At 36.2% G+C, this 14945-nt stretch overlaps 1 protein-coding gene across 1 annotated transcript in view; it reads left to right on the forward strand.

Moving 5' to 3' along the window:
* Positions 1–14945, forward strand: part of LOC150096139 (mitogen-activated protein kinase kinase kinase 4-like) — a 734047-nt gene that overhangs the window by 160042 nt on the left and 559060 nt on the right. The window contains exon 7 of the mRNA XM_090409620.1: positions 10687–10847. Within this exon, the coding sequence (XP_090265746.1) occupies positions 10687–10847 (161 nt within the window). The remainder of the gene's footprint in view (positions 1–10686; positions 10848–14945) is intronic.

Here is a 14945-nt window from a genome sequence, read left to right on the forward strand (position 1 = left end):
TAGGATTGAGCTGAAGTCTTTTGTTCTTACTGATCTCATTAACTTTGTCAAGAATGTGTCTAAAACTGTATCGGTTATTTATTATTATTATTATTATTATTTTGCAACACAAACCACTCCCCACTTCTTCCTCCTGAAACAAAGCTCTTTAAATTCTCACATGCATAGCTAGAGTTTATAGGATGACTTGTAATTCTTTGCCCACTACAGCAATTTATTACACCACCCATTATACCACAACTGTAAATTATAAGTTAGTTATCTTCTTCTTCATCCTCCTTTACATACAGGTCTAGTGACCTGTTACGGTCCCACCCGTCCCTTAGTCTGGGTTGAGTCCCCCCCCATCCCTAATGTGGAGCTTACAACGAATTAAATCTGTGGGCTTGTCACTCCTCTGCTGCATTCCCTAAGGGTGCTATTCATGACTGTAATCCATGTGTGTTCATGGGGCCAGTTTGCCTGTTCTGGGGGGATGACAAACCCGAGTTTACAGGTGAAAAAACCCCCTACCTCTGTATGAGACCGGCCTACTCACCTTTCGTCGAAAGAGACCAAAGGTTTCTCAGATAAAGGTTTCTCACGTGACTAATGGGAATCGAACCCAGTCTTTCCAACCAAAGGGCTTTGTCTATATCACCTGAGCTATGGTGGCTCTTTGGTTATTTATATGACTAACAAATCTATTTGCATCGATGCTTATTCTTTCCCTCAGATGGTCTGTCATTTGCAAAGGTTTCACATTTGATTTTTAATTTTTAAAAATACTTACAGTTATAGAATTTCTGTTAATTATTGGTGACTTATATAACGTGAAAGCAAAAAGTCTTTTCCTCTGTAACATAAGTTTAATTTCTCTAAGGCATACATAACGATACCCTGTATGCTTGAGAGACAGTAAATTGAAAGTGTGAGACTGTTTTGTCATGCTCTGCCAATCGGTGACTACTGAACGATATCATTTGTCTGGTGACTAGTGTGAATGTGTTAAAAATTTATTATATAAAAGATTGAGAAAATATTAAAAACTATGCGTGATAATAACTTGCCTAACAATGTATAATAACATGAATATGCAAAAATAAAATTTTACTGTAAAATTCCTGAAAAAAAACAGTCACTTAATTTTACTGTTGAAAGTTTATTTTTCACTTGGTTAGAGTATAATAAATTTATCTCAGCTTGGGCCTGGCTCCCACTGAAGAGACCTCAATAAAGGTCGAAACTAGTCTGGGTAGTGGCCCTTCCCTTAATGCATAACATTAGACATATCTGCAAGGAGATGTGTTTTGCATTAAAGGAGATACTGAGACAGGAGTGTTGGTAGCTTGCTACGCCTTTGCAACGAGTTGCCCTGGTGTTGTATCACCTTACCCCAGTCCTGAAGATACTTTCAGGCGCAAACTTTGTTTGCTCACACTTGGATAAAGGATTAAACTAAATTTATTATACTTAATTTTACAAGGAACATTTATTAAAAGAAAGAATAAATCACAAAAATGAGACAAACATTGCTCTATTTGCTTAAGTAAAAAATAAAAATATTAACAGAACTTTGATTTTAAATCGTTAAGTACAGAATAATTATACATTTAATAATCAGAATGAAGTCACAATAAACTGTGATGTAATAAATGCAAATTTTTCTGTTTTTTGAAGAAGTCTGTTTCTGGTTTCTTCATAAATATTTCAAACTTCTGAAAAAACTCTTTAGCTATATATGCTTGTAGCTGGTACTGAAAGAAATTTTCTTGCTGTTTCACTCAAAACAGGCAACATGATTTCCCATTCTTGCCACCACACCAATGGATCATCAGTTCTTTTTAACAATGGTTTATTAAAATATGTAATCATTTCATCATTAATATTTTTCTATGGCTGCTAATGCTTTCGAGCTGATGGCAATATAGTAGCAGAAAAGAAGTGATATTGTCAAAACACTGCTAATTTCTCTTATTTTTTCTTTTTGTCACGAATTTCTGACAACCTCACCTTTTTTTTTTTTTTTTTTTCGAAAAAGGAATGTTATTGACTTTTTCATCACTTGATACTTCCAAATGAGGTCAAATTTCTTATTAATTAAAATGCTTTTAACAATTAATTTTGTGTAATTTGAAAAATGCTAGCTTAAACCTTGGATTTAATATTGTAGAAATAATATAATATTTATTTCCAAATAAAATATCAAATCCTTGCTAATTTCTTTACAGAGAAATTTTTTCATTGTTCCTATCTCAAAGCAAGCGTTATCATCATCATCTTTAGATAAATATATTTTCAGAGTCACAATGGAGCACTTCCGAAATTAAAGCAAAATTTGAACTCATGGTTTTGGTAATTTCCTCAAAAGGTTCTCGTAGACAGGCTTATACGTTGGTTATGCATTACTAAATAATTGTAAAAAAAGAAAATTGGCATCCCTTATCCACTCCACTAAAGACCAACCACTTCCCCTAGACCTATCTGGTGTATATATACCAGGTCCCTTACAGTTGTAAACTGTCTTACTTTGGCCCATACAGGCTGGACAGCAAATATCAGAATTTCTGAACACAAGGACTACATCCGTTTTCACAAGTACAGCCATTCTGGTCTTGCAGACCATGCTCTGGATACACACCACAAAATACTGTGGAAGAAAGCTACAGTAATACACTGTAGCAAATACAAATTCGAAAGACTATTTATGGAATCAGCCTCAGTCCTAAAAAACTCTCCAAACCTCAACAAATTTGGTTGTATGCGACTGCCCCAAATTTGGGAGGCTTACATCAACAGACCTTCAGCCCAATGGCCAAGAACACCTACTTAGCCCGCTAGAGGGCACCATCAGGACTTTTAGGAGAACAATAGCTTCATTCTCAGTTACTGTGTTGTATTGCCTACGTGCACGTGCCTTTTTTGTAAGTTCCTTTTTCAGATGGCAACACGATGTTACCGAAATATCGGAAATATTTATTAAAGTTTAATTTAATTTATATTCGTATCTACGTTGTTCAATTCCTTAAGTGATTATTAATCCTCAAACGGTTCTAATAAGTTGAGCAGTGGTTCCATTAAAAGCCACTGATTTGAGTTTAACATATTTAAATTATTAAATTATTGTCAATTGCATAGATATTTAATGCCCTTTTCAGTTCTTGTATTCGCTGTAGCATATAAAAAGTAGGTACATCTTAAACTAATTTTATATAGTTGATGTTTAATTTGGTTTGAATATCTTTTAGTTTTGAGTCCATTATTGCTAATTGCAACATGTGAATAAAACACAGAACACTTGCTATTTTGCTATCTTCACACCCCTTAACAATATCAGCACCATTTTCTAACCATTACATGAATCCATGAAATGTGTATATCCCACATTTGTAACACAGCAGAAAACTTTTCTTTAATCATATCACTTGTATGACTTCCAGGAAATGTTAACTGTTCATAACTATGTGGCTATGCTGAAAGTTTGTATCAAGCTAGTGCCCTGTGAAGCCAGTGAAACTTACATTATTTGTATGCTGGCAGGTGCTTATATCTGATGTAAGAAAAATATATTTAGCATCTACAATCCTGTTTTTGAATAGTGACGACTAATCAGGCATAAATATCTGGAATTATTTTTTCTGTAGAATATTTTCTTTCAGGCATACTGTACTGTGGAGTACAATGGATTAACTTTCAATTCTGACTACTTTTTTTTTCATTCTTCCTTGATATTTCAGTTTCACATTTTGTTTTACAAATACATAGCTATGCTTGTATTGAACGTGATTAATTATAGAAGTTGTACTTGCATTTTTTTTCCCTCCACTACCCCAAGATATCTGCTATTTGCATATTTTACAAATTTTGAATCTTCACATAAATCGTAAAAGTTCTAAATATTGCTTTTTTATTTTTTTTTAATTCATTCAAATTAAAAAAATTATATTATGCAATCTTAATATTTTAAGATTGCATAATATAAACTAAAATAAATACCTATAGCAAGCAATACAAGTTTTGGTTATGTTGTTGTACAAGATAAGGATAAACATTTTCCTGATTTGTTGCATTTGTTATGATGCATAGGGCATGAATTTTTCTGCTTCGGAGGGCTGAATACTAAATCCATCTACTGATTAGACCAAAGCCAGATATTTGCAAAACATGCCAAATCAGTTGAATACCAAAGTGAAACCAAATATTCAGTATATCCCTAATAAAAATGCTTTTGCTTAAACAGTTGTATAGTTGTTTCAATAATGAAATACTGTGAGTTGGCATATTGGAAAGAATTATAACACCAGAGGGAAAACTCACGTAAAAAACTAGTATATCATGCCCATTCTTTATGTTCTTCAGATGAATTGTTACAGAAAAAGAAATATAACATATTAATTCCACCTTTTTATCTAATGGTTTTAAGGATTCTTTCATGAAAAGACCTTATAACAGTTATGGTGTCTCTACCTCTTCAAATACAGAACAAATAATTCTCATTCCTATCCCTTATGTGCAAGGCATTAGTGAATGCATACCGAAAGTTTTAAAGCCACTGAATATTTTTGTTGCCTTTTGCCCATCAGAAAAATCTCCACCTTTCTCACTTCTCTCAGGACAAGCTTCCACCTCTCAATTATCCTGGTGTCTACCAGATTTCTTGCTCTGGTGGGTTATCTTATTTTGGACAAACAGAAAGATGTGCCTTTATTCAGCTAGAAGGACATAAGTCTTGTATTAAATACCATGAGCCTGAACAGTTTGGACTTGTGGAGCATGATATCAACACTAAACATAAAGTTTATTGGAACAAGACGAGTTCTTCATAAAAGTTGTTTCCTCATAGAATGTCTCTATAAAGAAACATGTGAAACTTTACTTCACTCTCCTAACTTAAACAGATCTGATGGTTTACGTCTGTCCCCTTTGTGGGAGATGGTACTTTTTAAATCAGCTAATCTTTCCTAACTTTGTCTAAATATATATATATATATATTCTTCTTCTCTTCAAGGATTAGGCATTTGTCTGTTCTGGCTTCACTGGTCTTTCCATCTTGTTGCTAGTCTCCCCCCCCCTCTCTCCCCCCTTAGTCTATATTTATCCATCTTTTTTGGTAGCCAATATCTTTCCATCCTAAATAGATGTTCTTTCCCATTTCTGTCTATATTCTGTGATCTTTTCATTTATGTTATGAATATTTAGTTCTTTTCTGATGGCTTCATTTCTTATATAGCCCAATTTTGTGCATCCTTTAATTGTTTTTAAAAGTCTCATCTCTGCAGCTTGTATTTTACTTTCATCTTTCTTTTTAACCATCCATGTTTCTGAACCATATTAGAGAGTGAGGTGACCATTACGTTGTAAAATTTTTATTATTATAATTATTATTATATTATATTATATTACATCATATTATTATTATTATTATGATTCAGGCCTCCATGGAGTCAAAAGACTCATCGTGGGAGGTCCTTCCTAGAAAGCACAATTAACCATACCACTCCTTGAACTTATTGATCATTTATACTCTCACCACTCTATCAAGCTATGCATTCCATGGTTCAACCACTCTCCATGCAAAGAAACCACTCCTCACCCTCTTGCTCACAGCTTCCTTTTGTAACGTCCAGGGATGGCCCCTTGTCCTCGCTCCTTTCCCCACCCCCCTGTTCCACCAAGCAAAAGACTTCCCTGTGTCAACCCTGTAATTACCCTCAACAATTTAAATGTCTCAATCATATCACCTCTCCTTCTATCTAACAAACTCTGCAGTCCACATTCCCCCAGCCGATCCTCATAACTAATATAGTAGTCCTGAAGCCATCTTTGTTATCAGCCTCTGTACCCTTTCTACAGTAAATTATCCCCTTAACATCCTGGGGACCAAATTTGAGAACAATAGTCCAAGTGTGGTCTGATTAGGGCTTTATACAATGGAATGACAACTCTTTTATCTCTGCAGGTCAGTGTCCTTCTCAGTATTGCAGCAATTCTCTGGGTTACCTTCATCACCTTTGCAATATGTTCCCTGAATTTCAGGTTTCAGTGTCCCTTTAATTGTTCCACAGATTTTCTGAAATTTCTTTATTTTTTCATCCTATATCTTTATCTTTTAGATATGTTATTATGCAGCCTGAATAATTAAACTGTGTCACCTGTTCTATTATTTTATTTTCTATAACTATTTTTGATCTAACATGATCCTGACCTTTAAATGCCATGATTTTTGTGAAATTCTTAAATTGTATTATTGGCTTAATTTGTTTAATTTGTAAACTGATTTTTGAAGATCATCTTCATTGTCTTGTAATATAATCTGATCATCTGCATACAGCATTGTATTGATAACAGTTCTTCTGGTTAATTGGATACCTTGTTTTATTGTTATTTTCCATATTTTAATAATCTGATTTTAATAATATATTGAATCGAGTTGGAGATGAGCTATATCCCTGTCTGACACTCTGATTTATTTCGGTCTCTTCGTGGGAGGTTCTTCGTGGGAGACTCTTCGTGGGAGGTTCACACAATGCTCATCCAACCATGCCTTAAACTGATCAACGTGTCTATGGTCACAACACGCTCAACCAATGCATTCCACTCTCCATGCAAAGAACCTTCTCCTCACTCCTCTGCTCACACCCTATTTATACAGTTTCCAGCAATGGCCTCTTTTTCTATCCCCCTTCTCCCATTCTACAAAAAATCTCTTCCCTGTCAACCTGATAACACTCCTCTGACTAGGTTATATGTCTCAATCATATCCCCCCCCCCTTCCTCCTATTCATGAGGCTTTGCAACTTACATTCTCTCAATCTGCCCTTGTACACCCTTCCAAAAACCACTGACCACCTTTGTGAATCTTCTCTGGACCCTTTCCAACATATCCTCATCACCATGAAAACCCACCGACCAAATTTCTGCGCAATAATCCTTATTGAGGCTTGATCAAGACTTTATACAATGGCATCATAATCTCTTTATTTCTGCATGTCAGGATCCTCTGCATCATTGCATTATCCAATGTGACATCTTCATAACTTGTGTAATGTGGTCCCTGAATTTCAAGTCCTTGTCCACCATCACTCCTGTACTAGATATACTTTGTATTCATTCATCTTCAAGGCCTACCTTTCTTAACTGGGTTGTGGGGGCAGCAGCTGCAAGAGGAACTTCCAATGGTCACAATCTTCCATCACCAAACTCAGGTGTTCTGATGGGACTCCCAAATGTGTCCACCCAAAGTCTTGGATATAATCTATTCCAGTGAGTCCTTGGCCTTCCACGTTGCCTCCCACCCTCTGGCTTGGCAAAGAGGGCCTGCCGGGGGAGAGCCTCTCTCGTGGCATTCTGACCAGGTGCCCGTACCAACATAACTGATCTCTCGACACGGAGAAGCAATGGTTGAGTATTGAGGGTTTCCCAAATTGCAGAGCTTCTGACTGTTTAGTCTTGTCAGTCCCACAACCCCCCTTGAAGGAACCTCATTTCAGCCGCTTGGATTCGTGTCCGCATTCTTTCGGTCATTACCCAACTCTCATGACTATAGGTGAGGATGGGAACATAGACTGTATTGAAGACAGCCAGCTTTGCCTTCTGGCTTAACTCTCGCTTCAATACTACAGAATGGCCAAGCTCCCGCAATATTGCGCTTGCTGAGCCAATCAGAGTATCTAGCTCTTCATCCCACTTTCCATCACTCGTGAACATGGACCCAAGGTATTTAAATTTCTCCACCTGCCTCAGTGGGACTCCACTCACATGTAGAGTGCACTTTGATGGTTGTCTTGAGACCACAAATGTTTCAGTTTTGGCCACACTGGTCTTCATTCCAGCTTCTGCACAAACAGCTACAAACCTATCCCGGGTCTGCTGGAGGTCATCGGTGGAATAGCTAAGCAGAACTAGGTCATCTGCAAAAAGCAGACGTCCAATGCTACATCTTCCAATTCTGACACACTCACTGCCTCAGCTTTGCCTATCAATCCGGTCCATAAATATTATGAAAAGGAGGGGTGACAGAACACACCCGTGGCAGAGGCCAACGGAGATTGTGAAAGGTTCAGACTTTGTGCTGTTTACCCTGACACAAAACTCTGGGCATTCATACAGGGAAAACTTGATAGCAACTAATATCCACTCCATACTCCTGTACTACTTTCCAAAGCTTATCCCGAGGAGCCCAGTCATATGCCTTCTCCAAGTCCACAAAACATGTGTAGACAGTCTTGGCATATTCCCAAGATTTCTCAAAGACTTGCCTTAAAGTGAAGATTTGGTCAGTTGTGCTTCTACCAGGACGAAAGCCACATTCTTCTTCCTGGAACTTTGACTCAACTATGCTCCTGCACCTTCTTTCCAAGCACCTAGCATATACTTTCCCAGGCAGGCTGAGCAGAGAGATGCCACAATAGTTGCTGCAGTCGCTCTCTCTCTGGTCTCCCTTCTTGAAGACTGGTATTATTATACCTGTCTGCCATTGCTTTGGTGCTCGCCCAGATATCCAAGCAGCATGACACACTCGAGTCAGCCAGAGAACTTAAATCAAGTCAGCCTGTCTTGATTTAAGGCTTTTAGCATTTTGGGCTGAATTTCATCATCACCAGCAGGCTTGCCCAATTTTAGCGATTTTATTGCTAAATAGACCTCTTCTGCTGTGAGACTAGTCATTGCCCTGATCTGCACCTCTTGGATGTCCACAACTGCTGGGCCACTTGGGTTAAGAAGGCTCTCAAAGTATTCCCTCCATCTGTGGAGGATATCCTTCTTAGTTGTTAAAAGTGCACCATCAGAGGCCCTTAATTGCCCTTGCTATGCACGATTTCCTTCCTCGAAGGTGGCGGATGGTCTGCCAGAATGCTTTGTTTGTATTTGCATAGGATGAGTCTAATTTTTCTCCAAAGGATTCCCAAGCCTCCTTCTTCGCTGTCTTTACTTCGCTGTCTTTTCGTACTTTGTATACTTGTTTTATTTCTTGTTTTTTCTTATTTACTTTTTTTCTCCATTTTGCTAGTATTTCTATTTTAGAGACTATTAATAATGATCTGAAAAAATTTCACTTCCTCTGTAAACATGTTCAACTCTCACTCATGGAACTAGTTTCTATAATAAATTATAGATCTTGTTCCTCTGCTATTCCAAGTATAATTATTGAAAGTACAGAAGTCTAATAGTTCTTGACCACTGTTATTCATGCAAATTTATCCATATTTTCCTATGACATTTGGGATTGGATTATTTTCAACTCTAGCATTGAGATATCCTGCTATTAATATATAGTCATTTTTATTACATTTATTTAACTGTTTTTGTAGTTCCTCTTAAAATTTTTCGGAATCCTCTTTCCTACCTTCTTCAGGGGCATATGCTCCTATGATATTTAAGCAGCTTCTATTTTTTTAAATTTAACTGTTATAATTTGATCATTTACAAAATTGTACTATCATATTTTATTTTTCCATTTATTATTGATTAAAATGGCCACACCACTAGAAGCTCTGATACGTTGGTCCACTCTACTATATAGCATAGTAAAACCATCTATATCTTTTGTTCTTTAATTTCGTTTTTGTTTCTGTTATCACAGTTATATTAATATTTTTAGTTTTTAGTTGTTTTACCAATTCTAATTCCTTTGTTGTTATGCTTTGCACATTCCACGTGGCTACTTTTAAAATGTCTGAGATTCTTTCTTGGTCATTTTCCGTTGTTTCAGTCCGATGAATTTTCCAGTTCAAGCATCTGAATTATAGAAATTTTTTACTTGGGAAGGTAACCAGCCTTACACAAAACCCCCAACCTGGAGGACTAGGGTATTGCTCTTATTCTGGCTTCTACCTCTTAACCTGTCCAGCTAGGGAGGCTCTACCAGTAGCTTAGGTACTCCTGGCATAGCTCTTGGGGTCATTGGTGCTCACAAACCTCCTTACTGCATCAAGGTGAAGATACTATTAAGGAAGATTATTTCCAACCATTATATATATATATATATCCATATCGTTATATATAATCCATATACTAAATAAGGTCAGTAATTTCCTAACTTATTTTAATATCTCACATTAGCTACTTAGGTGATGCTTTTTAGAATTGTCTGTTAATGTTTGCCATTCTATGATCTTGTAATGATGATGCCTCTGATACCTAGGGCAAATATTCTATGCTAATAAAGTTTTTTACATGAGTTTTCCTCTGGTGTTATAATTCTTTTCAGTTATATAGTTTAAGCAGCTGTTAGGTGTGGATACATTTTTAATTTAATTTAATCACAAGAAAATCATATGTAGAAGCAGCATTTCATTTAGCAACAATAACCTTTAGTTTGAAAAGATCAGGAGCACTCAGTATAGGATATGAGAACAGGGCTTATATGGTAGACAAAGCAAACACACTCATAAACATTGATACACACACATAAACTATGTCAAGAGAATTAACTGCTGTATTGTAATGTAAATTACAATACAACATGTAATATGATGTAATGTTATTTGGTTGTGAAAGACCATAAGACTTAGCATGTCATTCTGGAACAGAATGGAATATGTGTTGTGCAAAAAAAGAAAACATCTTATAAATTAATTGAGTTTTGAAAATTGAAAGACTTAAGTATATATCATGATGTATCCTCTAAATCCCTTTTGATATATAAATGATGTGATACTTTCAGGTGAATGTACTCAAATATTTTAAATTATATTTTCTCATAGGTATATTTAGCATATTTGGAAGATAGGATGCTTATGATGCAGAAAGTTAGCTTACAAGTAACTATGCATCAAAAGAGCTATTTGGAAGAAGAGTGGGTTTTTGTGAGAATTACTTGCCCTCATATACCTGGTGGTGAAGCTTTGGCAGCAAAAAAATTTTGGTATGTCATTTTGTTACCTTAATTTTTTTAATTTAATTTTTTATTATTGTACACTTTCACCAGAAAATGTTTGTTCATCTAGAGCAGTGGTTTCCAGTTGTGTACCCATTTTAAACCCATTTCTATAAATTGTACCACTTGTTTTTAAAATAGCTGTTTGTAAATACTGACACTTTTGTTCGGTGCCTGTCTTAATGTAACACACTTACTTATACTCTGTCAATAACAACTAATAATGTGTCAATAATGTTTAAAGTCAGTAACCACCGGTTGAGAACCGATGATCTAGAGTAGCAACAGTATGAACTATACAAATTTTTTACCATAAATTTCCTATATAAATTTCCTACTGCTTATGTAATACATCATCCAAAAATATATTTCAAGCTGGTTTTTGAGTAATGTGCTGGCAGAAGATATGGTAAAGCAGGTGGTACCTTGTTCATGTATAAGTAGGTCATCTGTCTTCAGTAGATGAGAATGTGTGAGATGACCATGACCTAAGCAGAGCAAGAACAATTACCTCTCTTCAACTTGTACATAGACTGGACTGCTAATTCTTAATTCAGGCTTAATCTCTTGCAGTTTATTTGTTAGTGCTTCCTTCCAGAATGGCTATCAAGAATCAATTAAATTTGCTTTTATTAACTGTTTGTAGTCTGTATAGGAGGCTTTCAAATAGCACATGCAGGAAAGTCTGAGCTGACCTATCATCTGCATTCTCATTCCCTTGATTCCATTGGGGCTGGAAATCCAAACAGAGTTAAGTTTAAAAGACTTTATTTGATAAAATAATTGTAGAGCATCATAGAGTACTTGATGTGGAGTGTACACAAGAGAACAAATGGTATAAAGACCTCAGTGAGTCTCTATAAATCATACATTTTTGGTAGCTGTTTTCTTTTATTCATGTCAACTGTAGGGCATGCAGTTTAGCAGCATAGTAACTATATTCAAGTGGGATCTCACTTGAGATAGCATAATCAGGAAAAGTAGCAGGACATCCAACAGAGGACTCAGATCTTGATCTGGCCATATAAGAAATCATAGTGGTTTATTCTGAGTTCATTAAACAGCTTCAGGTAAACTGATGATGGAATAAGCAACTTCATTAGCTGTTGCAGTGAGAGACAGCATGATGAAGTACAAACCTTCAATGGGATAAGACTGATATATTCAATGAAGGAAATTGTCTACATTCATGTCAGAGCTTGTATAATCTGTTTCACATGCATACCAAAGAGGCATATGGAATTGTGACAGGGGTCATATTGAATATTATTATTATTATTACTACACGACACATCTAAGGAGTCCAAACTCATCAAGGGAGGGCACCTACCCTGCAACTCTCCAACTACAGCAAACCACAACTACCATCATCATCATCATCATCTACACCAATGGCATCTACTGCCCACCACCACCACAACCACTAGTATTTTTCACAGACAATCACAAACATCCATACCCATGGCAGGATTTGAACTCGTGACCTTTTGGCTAGAGAGCGGATACACTAACCACTTGGCCAACCAGGCCAGAATATCCGAGGGGGAAAAATGCTAGTCTTCATAGGATGGTTAGCTAAAGATTTTATTTAAGTCATAGTTAAGTTATAGCTCCTTCTGTTTAAGCTAGAGAACAGGTTCATTTACTTCAACATATAGACCCTGAATGGATGAGTGATGTATGAAATTCACCAGTTGCTATTTCTATACCTTGATAGTGGGTAGGATCCAACCATTGCAGGAGATACTTTTTTGCAGAAGTATAGACCTGTGACCCCATAATCAAGCTTTGAGCAAATAAGTGCATACTAACGGTGAAACAACTAAAATATCAGCCATTGCCCTCTTGCACTCTTTAGTCTTCATTTTCTAGATTTTATCTTGTATCACTTTTGTACTGGTTTGCATGATTGATAAATGATGTAAATTTAATCAAATACTTTTTCAACCTTGTCTACGGTAACATGCTTTGGCCTGAGCACATTTAAAAGTTATGAGAATTCATATAATAGGGTATCTCCAAAGTATATCACTCTAACTCTCTCTCTCTATATCTTTTTTTGAGTGCTTGGCACTTAATGTTCTACCATGTTTTGGATAGAGAGAAAATCAGATGATGTTTGTGGAATTGCTGTCATCAATGCCCAGACATTATGGAAGTTTTTTTTTATTTTATTGATTAGGTGTTTTGATTACTCTCTCCCAGGATTAAATTTTGCAAGATGCAGAAACCCCAGTTAGTTCTCCACCTGTGTGCTCATAAAAGAGGGAACATGAGTCCTATGAAGATATACTAAAAAGTTTAGGAAAATGATTGCTTCCACATAGGTTCTCTTTGACATCTCACATGAACAGTGTAAGAATGTTGGGAGGAGAGGTAGATTATACCATCTGTTGCAGAATTATATCCATTATTAAGAGGAGAGAGAGAGAGAGATTGTTATAATCAAGTATATGTTCAACAATCCAGCCTTTGCTATTGGATTGGTTGTGTCCATTTAAGTCACCCATATGCATGGAGACAGTTGAAGTATAATATTATCAGGATTAGGGTGAGTTAACGGAGCCTGGTTGTAAATAGAGAACATATTGTAATAAGAAATCCCACTGAAAGACAGATGGCTACTATGGCTTCCATATTTGTGTTAGGTTGGATGTACTGAAAGGAATATTGTTGTCTACAAGAATAGCATCCTCCGTGGACTTGATCAATCTCCATTCCTCTCCTTACACATGATAACGAAGTTCCTTAAAGTGTGATCCTCAGTGGGGTTTAATTTAAATGAAATTAAGTTCTCAATCTCTCGAAAATTAAATTTCTGATAGGGTTTGCCTTTTCTTACTTGGGTTTGTCATTTGACTTTGGAAAGTATTGGATGGCCTATGTTCATCTTTTCTTCTAGAAAAATGTTTAATACATCATCTGATACATTATGGTCTGCTCTTGAGATTACTTTCAATTGAGGTCCATTTTTTCTGTGGAGGGATTCTAGCAGTTTTTCTTTATTTGGTGCTCTTGCCATGTTTTTTTATGCTCTGAATAGAAGCACTCATAATCATAAAGTTCAGATATGCTAAAATGATCATATGCTGGAATAAACATATAGTTTGTGTCCCTTTTGATATTTTCTTAACTTTTCCTTCTCAGCATAAGAGGGTTTTAACCAACCACACCTACTCGACATAGGTGTGGTTGGTTACAAGTTCCTCTTTGCATGATGTAGGATGTTCTTTTTCAGTCTTTATCTTTTGTATCTCTTTTCATCCTTCCAACTTTGACAAGCTCGGATCCTGGCTGGATGGTCTCCCTCACACTTGATACATTTAAGTATTTTTGCACTGTGTGATTTGTCATCATGCTCTTTACTATCACATTGGGCACATGGTAGAGCCACAAAGGCAGTTTGAGCCTGCCTGTATTTCTAGCATGTTAGTGGATTAGGAATGTAGAGCCTAACAGGAGAGTTGATATATTCTGCTTTTACATATATGTTGGTGTGTCAAAAGTAAGGATGATATTTCTGTTTGGAACCAGACTTCTATCAGGATGTGCCTTATACCTCTTACTCCTTGAAAGATAAGCTCTGAACACACTTCCTCAGAGTCCAAGGTACTTTGATATTCATATGGAAATCTGAAGAAAGGAAACTATCCACCATGATGCTTGGTGAATGATCAGATTACCATGCATCACAGTGCATGGTGAATGATCAGAGATGAAACTAGTGATCCAGTTATACCAAGAATAGACAGACCATAAGTGATAGCTTGATAAGGAGGCCTTTGTACTATTCCTGATAAGATGTCCTGGAAATGTCAAGCAGGAAGGTTGAGAAACACTGATCTAATTCCATACTGCAATTATGAGATATATTGGATGATTTGCTTTTAATTTAATTTAGTTATTAAACTAATTTTTATCTAAGAATAAAAAATAAATCTTATTATGATGAAATCCCTTGTATTATCTCAATTATCCTTTGTTATTATTATTATTATGTGACAATTCCAAGGAGTCCAAAGACTCATCAAGGGAGGGCACCTACTCGACAACTCTCCGTCTCCACCAACTACAGTGAACTGCATC

The sequence above is a fragment of the Typopeltis vanoorti genome, chromosome 19, assembly GCF_054136105.1.
Source record: "Typopeltis vanoorti isolate ZY-2024b chromosome 19, IOZ_Tvanoo_1.0, whole genome shotgun sequence".
Taxonomy (NCBI): domain Eukaryota; kingdom Metazoa; phylum Arthropoda; class Arachnida; order Uropygi; family Thelyphonidae; genus Typopeltis; species Typopeltis vanoorti.